A 23401-nucleotide genomic window follows, 5' to 3' on the forward strand; every position below is an offset into this window, starting at 1 on the left:
AACATGGTGTCAGAAGTGATTCTATTTGCTCTCTTCAATTCGGTCGAACTGAATCGTGTTATGTCGTGCATTGCAAATTGACTATCAAGTCCAAGTACGTCCTACGATGTCGAATATGATGAACAATATTTTACCCCTTGTCATTACGGCTGATGTGAGCCATTCCTGGTCTTCATGGATGAAATCTTTTAAAATATTATTGGTTGCTTCAGGGCTTGATGAAGCTTCAGAAAAACGGAAAGTTGCATTACTACTGGCGTCAATAGGACCTTCCGCGTTGACAATTTTCAATTCATTTAAAGTCGACGAATCTACTGTGAAGTTTATGGACTTGAACAGTTACCACCAGTTTATGTCTTGTACAGAATTCTAGCAGCTTTTCTCCTCTCTCATTCCTTTGCCCAAGTCCATACTTTCCAACCATTGTTCCCTCAACTCCCTCTCCAACTTTTGCATTCCAATCTCCAAGAACAATCAAATTAACCTCATCTTCTATCTTGCCTATTAATTCTTGTCTAATAATTCTAATACTTTTTCTAAATTTCTTTTTTATTTTACAGATAATGAGATTTACATTCTCCGTTGGCAATGTTCTCTACACAATGAAACTGAAAATACAATCACAACAAAACCATTTGGAAAAATTGTCTTGGAATGATTTTGAATAGTTATTATTATTTACCTGCCACTTGTACTTGGATTTTTTCTTTTTCATCACAATGAAAATACTTGTGACCGCTGAATATGTTCTTTTTCTATCTAATAACATTGATTGATTTATTTTAGTCATATTCTATTGAAGAGATTATAGTCAATAATTATTGTTATAATTTTATTCTTGGAGCTATCCTTTTGAAACCCAAAAATTCTCAAGTAGAGCCCTCATGTCTCCAAGAATAAATGGATTGGTAAGGGTTTCTTTTTATTTGCGGAATGGAACCGTTTTCAAATGCCTTTCTACCTTATTGCTAACTACAGAGCTTTCACAAAAATCAATACCAAACCTTGATGCATTATGAAAATAGAAGATTTTAATGCAATAATTATTTTCACTTGTGGATCGGTATTTTCAGAAGCAGGTCTCTGGGAGCAATCAAATTGTTGAAACCTACTTCCTGCTGAACGTGTTCATCTCTCTCGCCCTCCTTGGTTACAAGTGGGGACTTCACTTACTTGAAGTATTCCATAGCAAGTTGATTTACACTCACCTTCTTCCCAGCTCTTTGTTATTAGCAGGAATACAGTAATGAAGGAGTCATCCATTTCTATGACAAATCGATATTATTTTCTTCATCTTTATAATATTTCATCGGCCTTGGTCCACTTCAATCGGGCACATGTTTTGGAGTGTCACATCCACCTGAGAAGAAAATGATACTACTTCATTAAAATTCTAGTATAAATTTATATGAATAGAATTAGATAGAATATAATATGGATTTCAATAGTATGGATGACAGTATATACTCAAAATGAAAAAAAATCTTGAGTTTTTGCAAATCTAGTAAGTATATTAGTCAGTTTAGTTGTTCCATTTTTTCAATTTATTTTTATGGTGATTCTTGATAATTGGATAAACTAAGATGGTATTTTCATGTATTTCCACATGACTGAGCTAATAGTAATTTCTACTAATTATGTAATTTTCAAGTGTCACATTTGATTATAAGAACGAAAATTACTTCCTAGATACTCTACTACTTGAAAAATTCATAATTAACCAAAACTATTAAGTAGTGTCTTTGAAAAACAGAAAAGGGTAACAATTAGATCAAAAGAAAATAGTATATATGTGAGGACTTGAAAATATATAGCCCTAACATACTGTACGGTTATATATACATCACGTTTTATCTTACCTAATCTAAACATTACAGTACAATACAATGAAACCACGTTCAACCATCAGTCTCTGTTCTATGTTAATCTGAAAATGAGTCTTCTTCTTCTTCTTTTAATCGAGACACTCCCGTATATTCTAAAACTCTTAGGGCCGGTTTCCGAGCTTGGGATTCAGCCAAGTTCCAGACTTTAAACAGCTGGAGTCAGAAAATTGGCTTTTCGAACCGGGGCGTAGTCGTAGTCATAAAAACTAGAAAATTAAACAAAAAATAAAATAAAGAGAAAATAGTGTAAAGTTTCAGCTATTTTGAATTATTTAGGAATGTTTAATTTCGCCAAGGAAAAACGTTTCCAATTATAGAAATGAGAAAATAAAGATTGTGATAAAAACTGCGACTACGCCCAGTTTCGGAAAGCCAATTTTCTGACTCAAGATGTTTAAAGTCTATACCGTAACTTAGCTAAATCCCGAGCTCGGAAACCGGCCCTTAATGTAATACAGGACTGATTTATAAATTATTACAAGCATACCATATAACTTATTGATTTAATAAAAATCAATATAAAAACTTGTAGTACCCTTTATTATTAAAAACTTAAAAATATTTCAACGACTAGTTTCGACCATAGCTTAGGTAATTTTCAAGTTGAAATGTAGAAAATAATGATTGATTTATAATGTTTACAATACTCACTTGTTATCTCGGTGATTGTCAGTCATCTAGCTCAAAATCCTACGTAGCTCTCTATCCTTCATCTTGTCCTTCCTCAACTTCTTCTCTTTTTGCCTCTTATTTATTGTGTTGGTCCTTTCTAGTCGTTTTTTAGGTACATCATCTAGGTTGTGTGTGACTTTGGCAACATACTTGTTGACGCCCAGCCCTGTCCGGTCCTGCTTGAGCATCACTTTGGGCGGGAACTTGTGGCCTTCTCCTTCGGGGCCGAGGCCTTTTTCTCTGTCCCATCCAGTTTTTAAAAGCATTTGAAAGCCTTTATTACTTTCCGATATACCATAAGACGTTTTCAAACCTGATTTGCGCGCAGCGTTGAAATTGTGTACTGTAGATGTCAGATGGTTAGGTTTAGCGGAAGTTGGCATAGATTCTTTACAATCCTTACAATAATAAGAACCCGAATTTTTTGCTTCATCTGAGTCCACATCTATGACAAAAACATCGTCCAATGTTCTTTCTTTTGGATTATTTATATGATGTTCTATTAGTTTTACAATGTTTTTGTTACCTCTACTCTTAGCCAATGATAAACAATCGTTGCCTTTTTTATCCTTAATTGCAACATCAATATCACAATTTAAAAGCAATTTTACAACATTTTCAGCCCCGGCACAGCTCGCGCACATAAGAGCACTCCATCCAAACTCGTCTCTACTGTCGACAACAAAGTTTAAATTATGTTCCAAGTATTCACCAACTGTTTTTACATCGTCTCTTTCAACAGCTCTCATTAAAGCATTAACAGTCAAAACTTTATCGAAAGCTTTACTTTTCTTCTTGCTAATGTTTCTTCTAACTACACTACAAAGTTTCGAGTTGGCACTAGACGTGGTTGCATCACAAACAATTCGATCATACTCTTTTTTAACTGCCGATCCGGATAGCTCGGGCACTACCACAGTTTTTCTCACAGGTGTCACTTCTGTTTCAGTTTTCTCTTTGATGAATTGCTTGAATTTGAAGGAGCTTGCATGTGCAAAATGAACGCTTGGTAAGAGGATAGGCTGTGATTCTGCTTCACTTGTCATTATACTACGCGAATCTTCAATTCAATAATCTGAAAAAATAGAAGTAAATTATAAATGAATATTAGAATTGAAATGCATTTTTATCAACAGCAATATGGAATGTGAAATTATATGGAGAACTTATTTATAAATGAAAGTAGATACAATATTACTATCTTCTTCTTAGAATGTTGTACAACTAACAAGGTAAATTTGATAGTGTCAATGCGAATAGGCATTAACAGGAACTGGTCGTATAACTGGGCAATGCCCAGTTATGATACATTGATAGCATTGTTATAAGGTGGCGGTCTTTCCAGTAGGTATCCCTAGAAAAACGGGGATGAGGCTCAATAGGATTAGGACTGCTTGCAGCAGGGCAACAGCATTCTTGCATAAACGGGATTCTGAAATTCTATGAATTGAAATTGTAGACAGATACAGACCATCCACCACATCACTGCTGAGTGCCCAATCTGTAGCTCCCTAACAAGGATATTTTTATTATTTATATTCTGACAAAGCTATTGACTGGCAAGCATTTCATCTAGTTTCATCAATTACAATCACCTACAATCACCTACAATACTTGAGTCACTGCACCGGTGGATTGCGGCAGGATGTTAACCTGGGATAAGCCCTTCAATCACTTGTGTGGGACAAATAATGGCAATGGCACAGTGAAGACAATATATCGGCATACATCTTCAATAATGCAGTATATTCATATATGCATATGGCATGAGGGAAAACATCTATTATTTATTTATTGGATACAGCAAACAATACAATAGTCGGAAAATAAAAAACAGGCTATTGCCCAAAACTTCTTCTATTTCCTAATTTTGTCACAGAATTATTTTCCTAATTTTGTCATCAAATTAAAATTAAATTGAGTAAAATGTGGTTTGTTTTATTCTGATTTATAGTTTCAGATCGATGATTTGGTGTTGAAATTTAAATGGACATAATCTACATAATATTTGGACGATTTGAGACAAAATTAGGAAATAGAAGAAGTTTTGGGCAATAGTCTGTTTTTTATTTTCCGACTATTGTATTGTTTGCTCTATCCAATAAATAAATAATAAATGTTTTCCCTCATACCATATTCACATATAAATATACTGCATTATTGAAGATGGATGCCGATATATTCTCTTCACTGTACCGTTGCCATTATTTGTCCCACACAAGTGATTCAAGTGCTTATCCCAGGTTAACATCCTGCCGCAATCCACCGGTGCAGTGACTTGTGTGTTTGTGTAGTCAGTAGTGAACAGTAAACTATCATCAGCATTATTCCAACTATAATTATTCATTTATTACTCTCTTAGCATGCACTAGACCAAACTTTAAATGACTCAACAGAACAGAATTTGAGTTATGAAGTTGGGTAGAAAGTACAATTCAAACAAAGTTTCGAGAATTCCGTTGGGGATGAGCAAATTGATTAGTTGAGGCAAACGCTCCATTGGTTATTGATAATTACCTTAGTTAATTCAACTGTGCTTCATATTGAATATAGACTAAAATATTTTATAGATTATACCGTACTATGTTTTGACTATCATAACTACTCTGTCAGAGCCACCTCTAGGAGGTTTAACTGGATTGAAGTGGAAACAGAGCTGATTTTAGTAAAGTTATAGGTTTAGACTAACGAGCACTGGCTTTAGAGTGAGCAAATTCTTTGAAAGAGATAAGGAGACATTTTCCTCACAATGTGCTAGCAGCTTGACCACGAAATATTTTGGGGTAACTTGCAACCAAAAATAAATCTAGAATAGGCTTAATAGATTATCATCGTGTGAGGAATTTGATTTTACAATAGCCGGCAGTGTTGAGCGAATAGGCTCACTTAATAAATATGTTCAATATTTTCAAAATCAAGCCATTTCAAATATTTGTGAGTTTTGACTGATAGGCTATAATCGATAATCCTCTAAACATTAATTGGCTATTTTTAGACTAATATTGAGTATTTAGCCTACTAATTTTTCTGAATAAATTTAAAGAGAGTCATCACTTAGGCAATTATTAAAATTATTATTAGTGAATACAATGCTTGACATTTGCAGATTAGCCTTAGCAGCCTCAACTTTGCCCAGAAGCTCACAACACTTGTAATGTTTATAATGTCGAAAATAAAGGCATCTGTCTATCTATCTTAAAACATTTAATTGCAACAACTGGTTGTGTACTATGGATTTTTTTATTGTCAATACTATAGCTATCTAGTCTGGAGACTAATGAGCTAATTTTTTCTACCCTAACATACTACTAGAAAATTTTAGCAGCGAATATCTCATTAGAAATTCTTACTGATATATTGTTTATTCAAATAATATGTACACTTGCTGACTGTACTATAGAAGCTAGATTCACTCAATCACTGCTCTGCTCTTTCACTTGAACTAATTGAACAAGCACTACACTACTTCATACGGTTTCCTCCTTTTGAGCCACCGCACCAACCCTCCATTGTCTAGCAACTGGATCGCCTCAACGTTGTCGTGTTGGTGGAGTCGCCCCTCGTGCCTCTCCGCATGCCTCTGGATCTCGGTGGACACCAGGTCGACGTGCAGGTCTCTATGAGGATCGCTGTTCCTGAGATACCAAGGAGCATCCACAATGTTCCTCAGCACCTAATTCTGGAATCGTTGCTGACATTGATGTTGCTGTCTTTGGTACACCCCCAAAGTTGTATACCATACGTCCATACTGGCTTTAATATCTGTTTGTACAGAAGTACTTTGTCTCGGATTGAAAGGATGGAGTTTCTTCCGATCAGCCAATACAGCTTCTTATATTTGATTCCAAGCTCTTCTCTCTTCTTCTTGACATGAGCCTTCCAGCGTAGCTTTGCGTCCAAGGTCAAACCTTGATACTTGGCATCATTAGCATATGGTACAACTTGGTTGTTAATTGTAATTGGTATGAGCAGATCCTTCTTATTGGTGAAGTTGATGTGAATCGACTTTGCTTCATTTAGTTTCCTCCACTTTCTAGTCCAATCTTGAATTTTGTTGATGGATCTCTGTAATTTGTCTGTTGCAATATGAATATTACTGTCTACTGATAATATGGCTGGTATAGATAGATAGGCAGAGAAATGGTTCTAGAACACTTCCTTGAGGAACTTCTGCTTTTATTTCCTTCAAATCAGAATATGAATTTTCATGCCTGTCAGATAGGATTTTAATATATCTGTAAATTGCTTTGGAAGCACTTTTTTCAGTTTGAAAAGAAGACCTTCATGCCACACTTTATCAAAAGCTTGCCCTATATCAAGGAAAGCTGCTGAAGAAACTTTTTTCTTTTCCAGGCACTTCTCTATTACATTCACAATCCTATGCACTTGGTCTATTGTTGAGTGTTTCACTCTGAAGCCAAATTGGTGATTTGGAATTATGTGCTGTCTCTGAATTATTGGTGTTAGCCTACTCAGTAAAATCCTTTCAAACAACTTGGCTAGCACAGTTAAAAATGATTGAACAACGCGGGGTAACTTTGAGGGGTTTACAAAATACGGAGGACCGAGGAAAATACATAAAATGCGGATTGACTTACTTTATGCGGTTGTAACGTTGCGGGTTTAACGATGACTGGGTCTCACTCCGCTCTGCCGGGGAAAAGCACCCTTCTCCTCCTCGGAGATAGACAGAGCTAGGTAGAGAGAGAGGGGGGGAGAACTAAAAGCGATAAGACGCACTGTACTGTTTGCGTTCTAACCAATGATATTGGCCTATATGATGATACCTCATGTGGCTCTTTACCTGGCTTGAGTAGCATTATAACCTCTGCTACTTTCCATATTCCCGGAACAAATTCGAGTTTGAAAGAGGCATTCAGAATGTGTGTTAATTTTACTATTGCTTTTCTTGGTAGGTGCTTGAGGACTAAGCAAGTTTTCGAATCCAGGGGGTCTTTTTGTTATTCAGATTTCTTATTTCTCTTCTCACCTCTTCTACTGTGACTCGCATTATTTTTTGATTTGGCTGTAAGATGTTCTCCTCTGCTTCTGAAGTGTCTTCTTCTGATGTGTTGTTTGGCTGAAAAACGTTTACAAGATGATCTGCAAAGGTCTGTGCCTTTTCATCACTACTCCTTGCCGCCCATTGTCTGTTCTGCTTTCTGAGAGGAGAAGATTGATGAATGGGTTTTTTATTTTTTTTAGCTGCCTTCCAGAGTGAGTAGTCCGTACTGCGTTCTGCTGTTAAGTTTATCAAGTAATTATTGATTGATTCATTCTTGATACATTGAATCTCTCTCCTTAGTTCTTGAGTTAGATTGTTTAAAACTCTTTTGTCTTGAGGGGAACGTGATTGCTGCCATCTCTTCTTGCTCTTCGTTTTTCCACAAACATTTCTCTGATTTCCGCAGGGTAATTATTTCCAATGGTCCTTCTTTGAATTCTGGAGTATTACACCATGCTGCCTGTTGGATATCAGTAACAAACTTCTCTAACTCCCGATCAATCTGTTCTTCGTTTCTTAATGGTGAGTTCAACTCTATTCTTTCATCCAGCATCTGTTGAAAACCATCCCAATCCGTGTGGCTATTGACTAGCGCAGGACAAGCATTTTCCTTTCGTAGAATTGAATCATTCAGAGTCAAAATGATGGGTGAGTGGTCCGAATTTAGATCGAATCTATCCTCTAAATGCAAATAATTTGCCGATATATTCTTTGTCAGGAAAGAATCTACAAGATCTGAGATTTTCCTCGTATCGGTGGGCCAGTAGGTTGGTTTACCAGTTAAAAAGAGCTTCGCACCTCATCTCTCTCATTGCTTCATAGAGCTGTCTTCCCTTGTGTGTTGTTAATCGCGATCCCCAATGCATGCGCTTTGCATTGAAATCTCCACCAAGAATGAATTTACATATCAAGCAATGATGAATATTCATCTCTTCTGATGAAATATCTGGGAGGACAGTATATAGCTGCAACAACAAAATGATAATTTACTGCTTGCACTGCTACACCTGTCAATTGTACTGTATTCTATCACTTTCGAGTTTTACTTGTTCATGATGTTGTAGATTGTCTCTAATGATGATGGCACTCCCACCCCTTGGGACATTGCGGGGATGTAAAGCATGATATATCCTGTAGCCTTTGAATTTTATAAACGACTGCTTTGTAAAATGGGTCTAAGATATAAGACATGTATCGATTTTTTCTATATTTAGAACTGCTTCAAACTCCTGTTGCCGTTGTAACAATCCATTTGCGTTCCATTCCATTATTTTTAGTGAATGAATCATGTGAACTGCAGTAGTTTACTTTGTTCTAACTTCTGAAATTTAGACTGTAGTGAGGTGATTATTTGTTCTTGTCTATCCAGTTTTGCTAAGATGAGCTGCAAAATATTATTGGTATCTCCTACTTCACTTTTTGGCTCTCCCAATTTCGGCCTATTTTCTTTTTAGACAATCTGGGCGAAAGTTAATTTCTTAACCGCACTTTCATTGTTTGGATTGTGGGTTTGTGTATTTTCTGTGATTTTTGGTAGGATATTCTTCACTGTGTTCTTCCGTAAATCTGAAATATTTTTTGTTTTATTTGAGTTCCTAATCTTTTGCAATTCGATTGCGATAGTGCAGCCTCGATAGTTGGCTGGATGTGCTTCCCCGCATTGAATACATTTTGATAATGCATCACTGGGTTTTGTACAGTCCTTTGTTTGAAGTTTACCTGCACACTTTACACACCTAGGCTACTTGTTACAGTATTCTTGTGTGTGCCGTATGCTTGGCATCGTTTGCATTGCGGTATCAGGTTGGCCTTCTTCAGTGCTTTCACTTCCACTTTGCAACCAAGTATATTTTTAAGTTTGAAAACTTTTTTATATTTTCTTCTGCGCTGAATGAGACTATGAAAATATCTAATGGTTCTCTTGTCTTCCACTTTAGCTTATTTACAACTTCTAGAACTTTTAATCCTCGTATCTTCAAATCCTCCAGTATCATGTTCGTACTATAAGAGTGATAAAGTTTTTTAATCATTAAAGGATATTATAGAATTTTTGTCCCAGAAAAATGAAACATCTTTGAAAGGTGGTACAGTTGGGTTTGGGAAGTCGCACCAGCATTCGTGTATCGTGTAGTTTGCCGTGTAACCAGACTTTCTTGTCCAATATCTCCCATCAAATTCCCACTCATTTTATAAAACAGGGATAGAAATTTCAACACATACATATATCTAAGAGGAAGAATCCCCGATGATTTAAACATAGGGAAGGTATGAGCCCGTCTACTAGCACCATAAATTACCCTAATGGCAGATTTTTGTAAAACTATGAGATTTTTAAAATGTGACATGAATGTGGAAGCATAGCAAGAAATGCCATACTCCAACCTACAATTGAAAAAAGCAAAATACATCATGCGAAGAATAGATACAGGGAAGAACTTTCTTAAGCGATAAAATGTCTTTACTAAATATAGAAGTTACCTTTTTATTTTTCTTATGTGAAAGTCCCAACTTATACTCTGGTCTAAAATCAATCTACATAACCTAAAACCTAAAATTTACTAGGTCATCTTGACCTTACACATCACCGTAATGCGCAGTCGTAGGTAACGTTTTCTTCCAATCAGTTCTATCAATGTAACGTTTTTTGTGATGAGGGTTACTGAGACATAAAGCATTTTGAATAATATCAATGTACTGCCATCAAAAAGCAAATACCTCCTTAGCCTTCTTTCTACCTTGTGACCTTCTTTCTACTCTATTTACATTTATTTTAGGATGTAAGTTCAATCCTGTCTGCACGCAATCAACTAATTAAATCTCGTCACACCGTTGCCGTTACCAGGTTGGTACTCTGTATGTTAATATTATTTTGATGAGGCACTGCCAGGGGGTGGAAGCCGGCCAATAGCAGCTTCTCTTTGTCTCAGAAACAGAGTAACGGCCAGCAACAGTCACAGTTATAACATAGTTATTTAAAAGTATTCTTTGAGTATCTATAGTGAGGTCCACGTTATAATGGTAGTGTACGATTTGCAATGGTGTTGTTATCCTTGTCCATCGTTCAACAAATGTGAAAGAGTTAGGGGTTCGTTTTTATTTAGGTTATATTTAATAATGTTTTATTACGATAGGTTAGGTTTTTGCTTTAAAATTGCAATATGCTAGAAGGGGCTAGGGTCTAGGTAGAGTTATGTTTTTTGATGTTTCAAAGGTAAAAGGATAGGTTAGGGGGTTAGGATTTTGCTTCGAACCACATGTTCGAAATAAACCATGTTCATGAAATGAACCACATATTTGTGAACATGTTCATGGAATGAACCATCTGTTTATGTTTTGTTCTAAAGATGACGAATAAATCTGAAGTATTAAATGTGAAAGGGTTAGAGGTTAGGTTTTATCTAGGTTATATTTAATAATGTGTTATTGGGATAGGTTAGGTTTTTGCTTTGAAATTGCAATATGCTAGAAGGGGCTAGGGTGCAGTTGGAGTTATGTTTTTTGATGTTTCAAATGTGAAAGGATAGGTTAGGGGGTTGGGATTTTGCTTTGAAATCCAAATTATTAAATGTGATGGGGTTAGGGGTTAGTGGTTAGGTTTTTTTGGATTATATTTAATAATGTTCCATAAGGTTAGGTGAGGTTTTTGCTTTGAAATTGCAATATGCTGGAAGGGATTAGAGGTTTTTCAAATTGTTATGTTTATTGATGTTTAAAATGTAAAAGTGGAGGTTGATGGTTCGGTTTTTGTTTTGAAATGACAATATGCTGACTTAGTTATAGTGTTTTTTAACATCACTTAAATAACAACTGTTATATTTTATTAGTTATATTTTTCAAAAGTACTCTTTCTTTTATTAAATAAAATGATAATATATTGATTATTATATTGAATCTAATGATAAATCATCATTGGAAAATAATATCTTCTTCAAATAGAATGACGATTGGCTGCAGTTACAGTGCTCGGTAACCATCATCACAAAGAACGTTACATTCAAAGATCTGTCTGAATGGAACGGGAAAAAACCGTTGCTAACGCATGCGCGATACGGTGCTGTCTGAGACAGAGAGTGGTTTGTGCCGGCCAATCACGCGCGACTTCTTCTTCTTCTTCATCATCACCACTTCCCGTTATGCGAGCAGCTTCTCTTTGTCACAGAAACAGAGTAACGGCCAGCAACAGTCACACTTATAACATAGTTATTCAAAAGTATTCTTTGCGTATCTATAGTGAGGTCCACGTTATAATGGTAGTGTACGATTTGCAATGGTGTTGCAATCCTTGTCTATCGTTCAACAAATGTAAAAGAGTTAGGGATTAGTTTTTATTTAGGTTATATTTAATAATGTTTTATTAGGATAGGTTAGGTTTTTGCTTTGAAATTGCAATATGCTAGAAGGGGCTAGGGTCCAGTTGGAGTTATGTTTTTTGATGTTTCAAATGTAAAAGGATAGGTTAGGGGGCTAGGATTTTGCTTTGAAATCTAAATTATTAAATGTGAAGGGGTTAGGGGTTGGTGGTTAGGTTTTTTTGGATTATATTTAATAATGTCCCATAAGGTTAGGTTTGGTTTTTGCTTTAAAATTGCAATATGCTAGAAAGGGCTAGGGTTCAGGTAGAATTATGCTCTTTGATATTTCAAAGGTGGAAAGATAGGTTAGGATTTTGCTTTGAAATTGCAATATGCTAGAAGGGATTAGAGGTTTTTCAAAAAGTTATGTTTATTGATGTTTAAAATGTAAAAGTGGAGGTTGATGGTTCGGTTTTTGTTTTGAAATGACAATATGCTGACTTAGTTATAGTGTTTTTTAACATCAGTTAAATAACAACTGTTATATTTTATTAATTATATTTTTCAAAAGTACTCTTCCTTTTATTAAATAAAATGATAATATATTGATTATTATATTGAATCTAATGATAAATCATCATTGGATAATAATATCTTCATCAAATAGAATGACGATTGGCTGCAGTTACAGTGCTCGGTAACCATCATCACAAAGAACGTTACATTCAAAGATCTGTCTGAATGGAACGGGAAAAAACCGTTGCTTACGCATGCGCGATACGGTGCTGTCTGAGACAGAGAGTGGTTTGTGTTATGCGGGGTTGGCTTTACCAATCGGTTACCTACCATGAAAATTGGTTACCTACCATGACATTCCTGACATGACATTCCATGACATTCCGGCTTTACCAATCGGTTACCTACCATAAAAATTGGTTACCTACCATGACATTCCTTCCGATTACTATAGCCACAGAGGAAAGAAGCACCACGGTATATTGAAGAAGAGCTACTCTTCTAACTACCGTGAGAAGCCAATACCTACTATTAGGTAATAGTAATAATAATAGTTATTTGTGCAACTAGTGTGCAAAGTGACAGTTTGCTGCACCGAAAGAAACGTTTACGCCCGAGCCGTAGGCGAGGGCGGAATGGTTTCTTGAGTGCAGCAGAGGAACTTTGCGCACGTATTTCACATTAAGTTTTTCCTACAGTTACCATCGAATATGAAAAGTGGGTAAATATGGGTAAAATTGCCTGAAATGCATCAAATGTTTTTCTGTGTAATTTTATTATTGATAAAAACCTTAATTTATTGTCAAATTGAATAAAAATGTTGTCCTTGGTTATAACTAATACTAATAATTTGCGCGTTGTGCTTCCTTGCACCTCTGCTCACTATAGCAGCCCAGTCACTGTTACCAACTTCATTTTGATTTTGCTGCACTGTTGCTCCATATAACCTACTAAGTATTTTGCGTTGCCATGTTGCAAATCTGGAGTGCAGAAAAATTTTTCCCGCACAAGAGCGGAAAAGTGATTCTTTGCGTTCTTTAATCAGTGCAGCAATGGCCACTTTTTAACGTAACTGTAGGAAAATGTAATAGTAGGTATTGGAGAAGCACTATGTATGCTTATTCCGTGCTATAGCCAATCACGCGCGACTCGCGTGCTCCTCTAGCATAGAGAAGTATGCGCATGCGCTAATAACGTATTTGTTAGATCTGTTCCGTTCAATGTGATAACTGTTTCTAAGCTGTGACTGGCATTCAGTGGAACTGCAACTGATTTGCCAATGCACTAAAACACAATATCACCTCTTTATGTACATGTACATGCTGATACATTATTTACTGGTTCACGGAAACAAAGTAAGTTATTTTTCCAAGTAGCAGGTAACAAACTGCTCCAACGAATGTGTTACTCAAACAGATAGTACGCTTGCGCAGTAAAAAGGAGCAGTGCTACAGCGAGCCTCGCCCGGCCCAAAGACCGTAAGTTGCATCTATCTCAAGGTCTTTGGCCCGACCCATCACTCCAAAGACCTTAAAGAGATGCATCTTTAAGGTCTTTGCATCACTCTTACAGAGAGCTTGAAGCCAGTTCGGCGCCATCTTGCAATAGGAAAAACAGGCGCTAGACTCAAATTGGGCCTTTTCTTAAAGCACTGCAGTAGTAATTTGTAGTTATTCGGAGAGAAGACTATACCAAACACAATACAGCCTTATTGATATTATACACAGTATTATCTTTGATTTCACAAAAATGTATTACGAGCATCGATGATAATGATAATAAATAATGATGTTCAACTGAATACTGATATAAGTAGGGTAACAGTAACAGTAAAAACCACCAGTTATTTCAACCTTCCAGTAGGCTACAATAGCCCCCATATAATACACAAAACTACAACTATATTATTTTTGTACAGGTATCTATTTATATATAGATTATTTGGCTGCATATTTAATAGTAATAAAAATATTAATTAAATGTGTAGTTGCAACAGACACAATTTTGGGACTGAAGTTCACTTTACTTGCTCAGTTAAGTGTCTTGAAATTTCCAATTGTTCAAGATTGAACAAAATTCATATGACTATTATCAGAATAAAATTCGATAACAACAATAAATTTGAAGCGGGTGAACTGCATCAACGTTTAGTGTGAACATGGTTAGTGGCTTGTCACATTTCTGGTAAATTATTCAATCACTCCTACAGTTGACATATTATTCAAATTGATGAATATAGAAAATTGTTTCTCCATACAAAATAAATTTTCAAGAATATCTAGCCTACTATTTCAAAAAAAATCATCGACCTTTTCCATGCTAAACAAGTAAGGTTAAATGCAATGAACATGATAAAACTAATAATTACCTGTGAAATGTAACATCAGGTGGCTTTTTTTGATAAACGATTAGTACACCCATATGCAGCGCATGAAGATACCATGATTAAAATTTCAAAAATTGTAAATAAATAATTGAAAATCAGCAAAAAATAAGCTTTTCTTCATAAGAGCAAGTTCTTTCTTACCTACCACAAGATGGCTGCCGATAAAAAAGCGGTTTTTGGTAGGAGTGGTGAGGATCTACTCCTATAAATAATAATACTTTACACAAAGTAGAAGGAATTCTTTCTTCTCTGTGTACTTTATCATCCTTGGGCACTGCCTTCCAGATCCAGATCTTATATTTCTGTGGTGACGTCAAAAATCGTAATAACCTAAAAACTAGTAAATACGAAATTCAAATTGATAATTTTTGGAATAAATTTTAAACGTTGAGGTTCTTTGGCAGGTATTAAAATGTGCGAATTTTAATAATAATAGCTGATAGCAATTTTATGAAGTGGATAGATTTTGTTTGTTGATTGTCAAACGCAATGTTCAATGATACAACTGTAGCTAGAACCGCCAACAATAGTGACATTATTTATGTTGGTTCTTACCAAGTAGACTCTACTACCTTATTTGAGTTTTTCTGTTTCTTATCATTTCTGAGTTTTGCTATTCTCTGCTACACATCTATCAAAGCAATGAGGTAAGTTACTTGAAGAATATAAGCTTAAATGAAACATACGGTTTTGAGTATTGGTTATACTACAGTAACAATAATAATTAAGTATACGTTATTGTATATCTCATTCCGCATTCATAAGTTAAGTAGATAGGAATAAAACGTCTCATTCAAACTCAGACAAAGAATGATTGTTTATTTAATCAACATCATAATCTTAGCTGTCTCCATAGAGATAGTGAAAGACGTCAGCTGAGGCTTCCATAACTACCCCCCTCCAGTCTTTACTATCTCTATTATAGAGATGTAAATAGAACTCATAAAAACAAAACATGGAAAACAACATAATAAAAACATTTTGGAAATCTTTCTTTACTCATCTTCATTATAGTTCCTTTTCGATCTTCTAATCTCACTCAAATGCACAATTTCATGTCTACCTCGTCCATTGTTGTGTTGCTTTTTTACCTCCACTCGGTTCCTATGTAGTAGATCAATCACTTCATATGGTCCAACAAATCTATGATCCGATTTCGTTCTCTTGTGATGATTTTCTTGAAGATTATGTCACCTACTTTTATTTTATTCATGTCTTCAGCCACCTCCAAATTATACTTTTTTGTCCTCCGAACTTTCTCGTTCATGATTTTTCTCTCCACTTCTCTATGCTCCTCTGGATGCTCAACTAACTCAAATGGTGAAAAATTTGTTGAAGAATGTATGCTACTATTATATGCCAGAATAGCTCTTGCCATTGCTTCTTCCCCACAGATGTTTCTATCAACTTCTAATAAGTGCAAATGTTCAGTTAGCGTGCTATGTAAACGTTCCATCATTCCATGAGATTGCGGATGTCCTACTGTAGTGAAGTGGCTGTCGATACCAAGTTCCTCTAAAAGTTTTTTGATCCGATTGTTGTCGAATTCTTTTCCTTTATCCATTAACAACATGTTGGGGGTATTGAAGAGCCCAAAAAATGCTAGTAAATTTTGTTCCATGCACTTGGCTGTTTTATTCTTTAAAATCCATGCAGAAGCAAGCCTTGTAAAACAATCGATTGTAGTAAGATACTTCAGTTTATTGTAATAGAAAATGTCAACTTGAATTATTTCTGCTGGTCTTGCGGGAGTAGGTGTGACCATCTGAGGCGTCTTGTAAGGCTTTCTGTCATATTTTGCTATATTGCATGCTGCACACTTTCCCAGCACATATTGTTTTGGCCATATTCAGCCAATAATACTGCCGTTTCAGGTGTTGCAACGTTTCCTTTTTCCCTCTATGGTTGGTCCTTCCAATGTGATATTGTTCTACAACTTCTTGTTGTTCTCTTCTATCTTCAACTGTTTTAACTTGTCTATCACAAATTATCAAGTGTATTTTTGAGTCCCAGCATTCATCTTTATGAAAGCTCTTAATTTTATCAATAAAATCTTTTTCCTTGGAAAATATAAAATAAACTTTCCCCCTTACCATCAACTGCTTTATTGTATGTTTCAGTTCATCATCTGTCGCCTGAGGGCCAATTGTAATTGTATAAGTATGAATTGGGCCATAACGATGGGTAGTTTTTGTTATACCTCCAAAGTTTTGTCTTTCAAGAATTATTTAATTACGTTTATCATTCATAATGCAATTTTCCATCACTTCCAAATTAATTTGCTTCACTTGTAGAGGATTTATATTCCGAGATAAACAATCAGCAACTACATTATCTACTCCTTTAATGTGTTGAATTTTGAATGAGTAAACAGCCAATTTTTCTTTCCACTTGGTTATCCTGGCGGATGTTTCTTTCAGCTTATTCATCCATAAAAGTGGCATGTGATCTGTTCTTAGCACAAATTCATTTCCGTAAAGGTAAGGTCTAAAATTCTCAACACACCATACAATAGCAAGAAATTCCCTTTCAATGGTACTATAACGCCTCTCGGCCGGAGTAAGTTTCCTGCTTGCAAAAGCAACCGGTTTCTCATTTTGGGATAGTACACCTCCTATTGCTTCCCCACTAGCATCTGTTGTTAATGTAAAGGGTTGTTGAAGATCTAGAAACTGAAGTATAGGCGTTGAACAAATTGCTTCTTTACACTTTTCAACTGCTTGGATAACATCTGATGATATGTGGAACTTCACACCTCTTTTTAATAAGTTTGTTAATGGTTCAGTCATCTGTGCAAATTTGTGAATGAATTTTCTATAATAGCCGACCATGCCTAAAAATGTTTTTATCTCTTTCAAATTCTTTGGAATTGGAATGTCTTTTATTGCACTAATTTTCTGGCTGTCAGGACGAACTCCACTTTCCGAAATCACATGACCCATGAATTTCACTTCAGATTGACACAAGTTAGTTTTTTCCTTTGACAGCTTAAGGCCAAACTTCCTTATTCTTTCAAATAACTGTGTGAGATGTGCTTTATGATCTTCGAGATTCTTGCTGAACACAATGATATCATCCATGTAGATTTGTATTGCTTTTCATTTATGTCTTCTAAAAACTCATCCATCAGCCTTTGAAACGTTGGTACTGCGTTTTTCAACCCAAAAGGCATCCTTGTAAATTCATAATGTCCTCTCTCAAAGCTAAATGCTGTCTTCTCCATGTCCCTTGGATTCATTCTTATTTGATGGTATCCCGACTTTAGATCCAGAGTGCTGAAAACTTTAGCTCCGTGCATTCTGTCAATCATATCCTCTAGCCTTGGAAGGGGATATCTCTCCAACTCTGTTTGATCATTTAAAACTCTGAAATCTACAACCACCCTATGTTTTGGCGGTTCTCCAGGGGAAGACTTTTTTGGTACAACCCATAATGATTACAAAATGGAGAGATAGACTTTTTTATAATGCCCTGTTCTAGCATATCCTTAATGTGTTCTCTAATGATTTTTTTCATTGCATGTGGATACCTTCTGGCTTTTATAAATATTGGTTTTGATGACTTCAATTGAATTGAGTGCTGAACTCTCCCTGTTGTTGTCAGACTCTCTCCTTCATTATATAAAGTGTCCTTATACTTTTCCAGCATATAGAATGCTAATTTTTCTTGTTCCTTGTCTATAAATTGTTCATTACAATTCCTCTCACAATGGAACCCATTAGTAAATGTTTTTCTTTAGCAATTGAATTTTTCGATTTATAATTTCTATCCCCCAACTTGATTATCCATTGACCATTTATTGATAGGAGCAGCTCCAAGATCTCTCATCATATCACAACCAATTATCACATCATACTTGTTGTTCATTATTTCTGTTGATACATGAACTCTCATAATTTTTTTAAAACCAATCAATCCAAACAGATTTAAATCTACTTCCCCTTTTAAAGCTTTTCTTCCTGTCAAAGTTAACATTTCACAAGAACACCCTTCTATTTTCAAACTATGATCAATTTTTATTAATGCTTCTTCCGAAATTATTGTACTGTCCGATCCTGTATCATACAAGCAATAAACATCCCAACTCTTCACATAAAATATAGGTAGCTCTCCTTTTTTGCAATCCACTTTTTGTTCCTTGCTACCTATATTCCTCATCCGAAATCCTCAATCTTTATTCCTACCTTTCTTTGTCGATAATTTGGTTGATTCATTTTCCTTCAATTCAGGCCAGTCTTTTTCATTTTTCTCTCGATATTGACTTTCATAACGGTAACAGCTATTTTCACTATCTGAGGAGTGAGTTAAACTCTCTCCATCAGAACTACCTTCCAAATTTTTTTTGTGATTTTCCTTCCTCCTCAAAGCATTGACTTCTCTTCTTCCAAAATTCTTTTTTGGGGTAACTACCTTTCTATAAATGTAAGGACATTCTCTGGCAAAATGCCCTTCTTCCCTACACTCCCAACACTCGTTTCGTGCTAATTTCCCTTCTCTTTCCTTTCTATTTCCTTTCCCATTAGTAACCAATCCCTTTACATCAGTTCTCCATTTCTGGTTCGATCTGTTACCATAAACAGGAGAGGTTCTACTATTATGTGAATACCTTCTCTTATTCTCAACCACTCTCCAATTTGAGTGTCTATGACTAGCTTCTTTCCAATAAGACTCCTCATCTTTGACAATTTGAATAGTCTCTTCTAAAGACTGAGGTTTTGCAATTTTCACACTCGTACATACTCGCTCCGAAGCTGCTCTTAACAAAACTTCCATTGATAACTCTTCATAGATTTTATTTCTCCATACCCCTTCCCCTTTAGTATTACACGAATCTAAAACTTTCGATTTCAATTCTTTAACCAATTGCGATAACCGATTGGCAAAACTACCAATTGACTCTCCCAAATCACGATTCAATTCCAACACTCTCATTGCCATTGCAGAGACTGATTTCCTTGCACCTGCATAGCGTTCTTTAAGGGCTTTTTTAACATCCTCCCAAGATGAACTGAACGATACTCCCAAATCAACCATAATTGATGTACTTATTCTAGACAAGAAAAACGAATGCAGGTTTGTAGTTGTTAATTCATCAAAATTGCTGTCAATAATTTGAGAATGGATGGCATCCATTCTCTCCAAGAATAGACTAAGTTCTTTTACCTCTCCTTGGAACTCCTGAATTGATCCGATCAAATTCATGAGACATTTCACGTCCATAAGTGGTGGTTCTTTCCCGGTAATTTCAATATTTGATGCAATTTCCTTTTTCCTCCTTGGCATTTTCAAAATCTTTCCGAAAATTCCTATTAACTTCAACTAAAAATACTAGATAATATTTTGGTTTCGGCACCAGTTAAGTAGATAGGAATAAAACGTCTCATTCAAACTCAGACAAAGAATGATTGTTTATTTAATCAACATCATAATCTTAGCTGTCTCCATAGAGATAGTGAAAGACGTCAGCTGAGGCTTTGATTGTCAACAATAGTGAACCGCCAACAATAGTGACATTATTTATGTTGGTTCTTACCAAGTAGACTCTACTACCTTATTTGAGTTTTTCTGTTTCTTATCATTTCTGAGTTTTGCTATTCTCTGCTACACATCTATCAAAGCAATGAGGTAAGTTACTTGAAGAATATAAGCTTAAATAAAACATACGGTTTTGAGTATTGGTTATACTACAGTAACAATAATAATTAAGTATACGTTATTGTATATCTCATTCCGCATTCATACTATTGAATAATGCGTACAGTTGACGACGAGCGCAAGAGTGTTGCAGATAACTGCCTTACCAGCGCTTACCTTGGCCTTTGCTCTTGCCAACGCTCCGATTTTCGCCAAGGCAAGTGGCCAGGCAACCGATCATCCACATGTGACATTATACTAAAACGTGTCTCCTTGTCACATTGCAGTGTGAACGGCAAGACCAACATGGCCAAGCTTAGCAGTTTGGCCAGTGACTAGGCAATCTACTTAGCCAGCAACCTGACGATAGTGTGGACTCAAGACGCGCGACTAGGTATTTTATGCAGGCGTCTCAAGATGCTTCGCCGCTAAGGAATTGCACCTTATCGGTCGTGTGTAACGTCAATCCTGACTCCAGGTTTGGTGGCCAGGATGATCACCCTTGTCCCCGTGTGAAACACGAGCTTGCGGTCAAATCTGGTGTTTTTTTGCCAGGTTCACGTGACACGGCTGACGGCCTTAGCGAAATAAGCACAATAAGTACTGAATGAGTCTGGGCGAAAAGTGATATTTCCTAGCATATTGTAAAAAATACATTACGGGATAGGAGATACACAAATGACGCATTATCACTTATGAACTAATGAACTTATTAACTTGCAATTTTACATAAGGATTCTGAATACAATGAGGAAGAGATTATTTTCATTGCTATTAATCAATTCTAATTTGATACCTCACATTATTTGTTGACAAGATAAAATCCATCTTTACCAACCTAGTGGAAAATCAAATGAATAGAAGCCAAAACAAAAATCTTAGTTTTTATTCAGCAAGAACGTAAACATCTCTTTATATTCTGCTTTCAACTTATTTCCATGTCAAACTGTTGGTTAACGGCAAAAAAAAAACTGAATAAATATAGGAATACTATTAAGAATTTAATTAACTTAATTCCTCTGGTTTCGTCCTTACCTACATATTTATAATTTATCATTCTTTCAATTTTTTTAATAAGATAAGATAAGATAAGATTCTTTATTTCGCAACCAATTTACAACAACAGTACAGCGCACAAAACTTGAAAAAAGATAGCAAATAAGAATAATAAAACAATACTTAAGACAACTTTTTAACCGAATAAATATGAAATTTGCTGATAATACTAATTGTATTAATTCTCATTATAGGATGATGAAATGTAATCTAGCACAGCTACACTGTTTTACTAAAATACACCATAATTAATGCACGAAATAAAATACTGCATGCAAAGACCTTGATGACAAGGTCATGTTCGCATTGCAGGAGCATCATTGAACAGAACTAAAGGACAGTTCAAAACAAGCAAAACTTGACTTAATAAATAATAATGACAATAGATAAAATATATTAAAGTTGAGAAAAGAAATACAATAAAAGATAATAAGAACTAAAAAATACAAAAAAAAATCTATCCTGAATATAATTCAAAGAACAAAAGTACTGATAAAAATCGAGGTAGTCAGGCCAAGTTAACCAATAGTTTAAATATAACAATAATATAAACATATTAAAGCAAAGGCAAATGAATTAGGCTTACATCATTTAGCCATTTGATTAAATTAAGCAAATTGAGGATCTTCAATGAATGAATTATTATCCTAGTGTATATTTGCTTTTAGAGATATATCGATGATTTTATAAGGTATACTCATAGATCTTAATGATTTACATTGATGTATTTAACAAATTTAATAATTAACAATGCTTATATCTGTGGTGATAGTTTATAACCAATTCTTCTATAAGGTAATATACTTCAATTGTTTTTGTAAAAATAATTAAATGTGTACTGGATCCAATTTTAAGTATTTGCTCCAATTAAGTATTTACTTAAACAGTGATGTTGTAAAAATCTTCCAATCTCTCAGGGCTGAAGGAGAGGAGAAATTTTTTCAGGTTTCCTTTAATTAGCTGTATTCTATTGCAGTTATTGTATAAATTTTTTATCGGAGAAGGTAGAAGATTGAAAAATTTAGGAGTCAGGAAAATAAAAGATTTTTTAAATAAAGTGCAGTTTGGTCTGACACCCCGGATAAAACCCTCATCAGCCTGCCTTGTATGATGAGGGTCAGTTACAGTATCACTATAATCTATTGACACGCCATCATTCATACTTATCAAATAGAATATAGAGAGCACCTTATATACATATAGATGTCTTACTGGGAGGATGCCAAGTCTATCAAAAAGCGGGAAAGAACTGTCACGCACATACTGTAATGTGATGATATTGAAAATTTAGAATTAATTTCGCTCCAAATGTTCAAAAACAACATGACAAAAAGTTTTAAAATTATTCCTTTTTTCAGTAACATAGTTATCAGTTTTCTTCCTGAAATGAATTAGTTATTATATTTAAAAATTGATTATTTTTTAATTGGAAAATAATCTTTATTTTTGGCCACATTGTTGTGAAAATGTGTATTCGTTCATTTATTATTTTGTTGTAATTCAATTATAGCATTCAATCAAACCGTTATTATTGCAGGTTGAGGAGAGGACGCCGCAGAGTTCGCAAATACGGAATCCTGGCCAGCAGAGAGGACGTTGAAATGACACCATTGGGAGAAGAAGATGAAGACGAGGATTCTACTGTTTTCGACATCAATAACCACGCTCGACCATGACGGGAAATACTGGCCTAAGTTGCCAACAAACGTCTTATGCTTGCGCATAAAAATGTGAGAATAGAATGAATGATCATACTTACATCTTATCATGGATGTGTTTTGACTAGTTTTGAAGTAACCCCTGAACTACCTAAATGTTAAGTGGTCGAATTTTATGAATCCTCATGTCTGTGTTCATCAAGTTCCTTAATCCCCGTGGCTGTTGCTAAATTATCTGCCTTGTACAAAAATGCAGTTTCCTTCACTCATTGCAATAATTGTTTGATTTATTTGAT

The 23401-nt window shown here is 35.2% G+C and overlaps 2 protein-coding genes across 8 annotated transcripts in view; one reads left to right on the plus strand and one right to left on the minus strand.

The window, feature by feature from the left end:
• Window positions 1-14883, minus strand: part of LOC111049271 (G patch domain and ankyrin repeat-containing protein 1 homolog) — a 92141-nt gene extending 77258 nt beyond the window's left edge. Inside the window, exons 1-3 of one of the 5 annotated variants that reach the window (XR_005570474.1) lie at window positions 10042-10105; window positions 2538-3633; window positions 1209-1360 (exon numbers count right to left, since the gene is read on the minus strand). Coding sequence is in view for 2 of the 5 variants with exons in the window: in XM_039421118.1 (XP_039277052.1) it covers window positions 2564-3604 (1041 nt within the window). In the remaining 3 variants the exon portion in view is untranslated. Of the gene's footprint in view, window positions 1-137; window positions 1361-2537; window positions 3637-10041; window positions 10141-14739 lie in introns of those variants that run through there. The other 4 variants (XR_005570473.1, XM_039421118.1, XM_022335307.2 and 1 more) reach the window with 4 other exon arrangements.
• A 113-nt stretch (window positions 14884-14996) lies between these two features.
• Window positions 14997-23212, plus strand: LOC111049269 (membrane protein FAM174A-like). Of its 3 annotated transcripts, none has more exons than XM_039421122.1 (3): window positions 15050-15304; window positions 20283-20382; window positions 22985-23212. In XM_039421122.1, exons 1-3 carry the CDS (start codon window positions 15247-15249, stop codon window positions 23121-23123), a joined length of 297 nt encoding a protein of 98 aa, XP_039277056.1. In that variant the 5' UTR covers window positions 15050-15246; the 3' UTR covers window positions 23124-23212. The 3 variants fall into 3 exon arrangements, with proteins under 3 accessions (XP_039277057.1, XP_039277056.1, XP_039277055.1); XM_039421121.1 differs by having other exon boundaries at window positions 15050-15291; window positions 20270-20382; XM_039421123.1 differs by lacking the exon at window positions 20283-20382 and having other exon boundaries at window positions 14997-15404.
• The last annotated feature ends 189 nt before the right edge of the window (window positions 23213-23401 follow it).

The sequence above is a fragment of the Nilaparvata lugens genome, chromosome 2, assembly GCF_014356525.2.
Source record: "Nilaparvata lugens isolate BPH chromosome 2, ASM1435652v1, whole genome shotgun sequence".
In the NCBI taxonomy this organism is placed as follows: Eukaryota; Metazoa; Arthropoda; class Insecta; order Hemiptera; family Delphacidae; genus Nilaparvata; species Nilaparvata lugens.

Excerpts from the sequence above, each read along its gene's own strand:
- LOC111049269 (XM_039421123.1), top strand. The coding sequence starts at position 15,247 with ATGTTCAATGATACAACTGTAGCTAGAACCGCCAACAATAGTGACATT. Across the intron at positions 15,405-22,984 it reads ACATCTATCAAAGCAATGAG|GTTGAGGAGAGGACGCCGCA; the intron begins GTAAGTTACTTG and ends TTATTATTGCAG.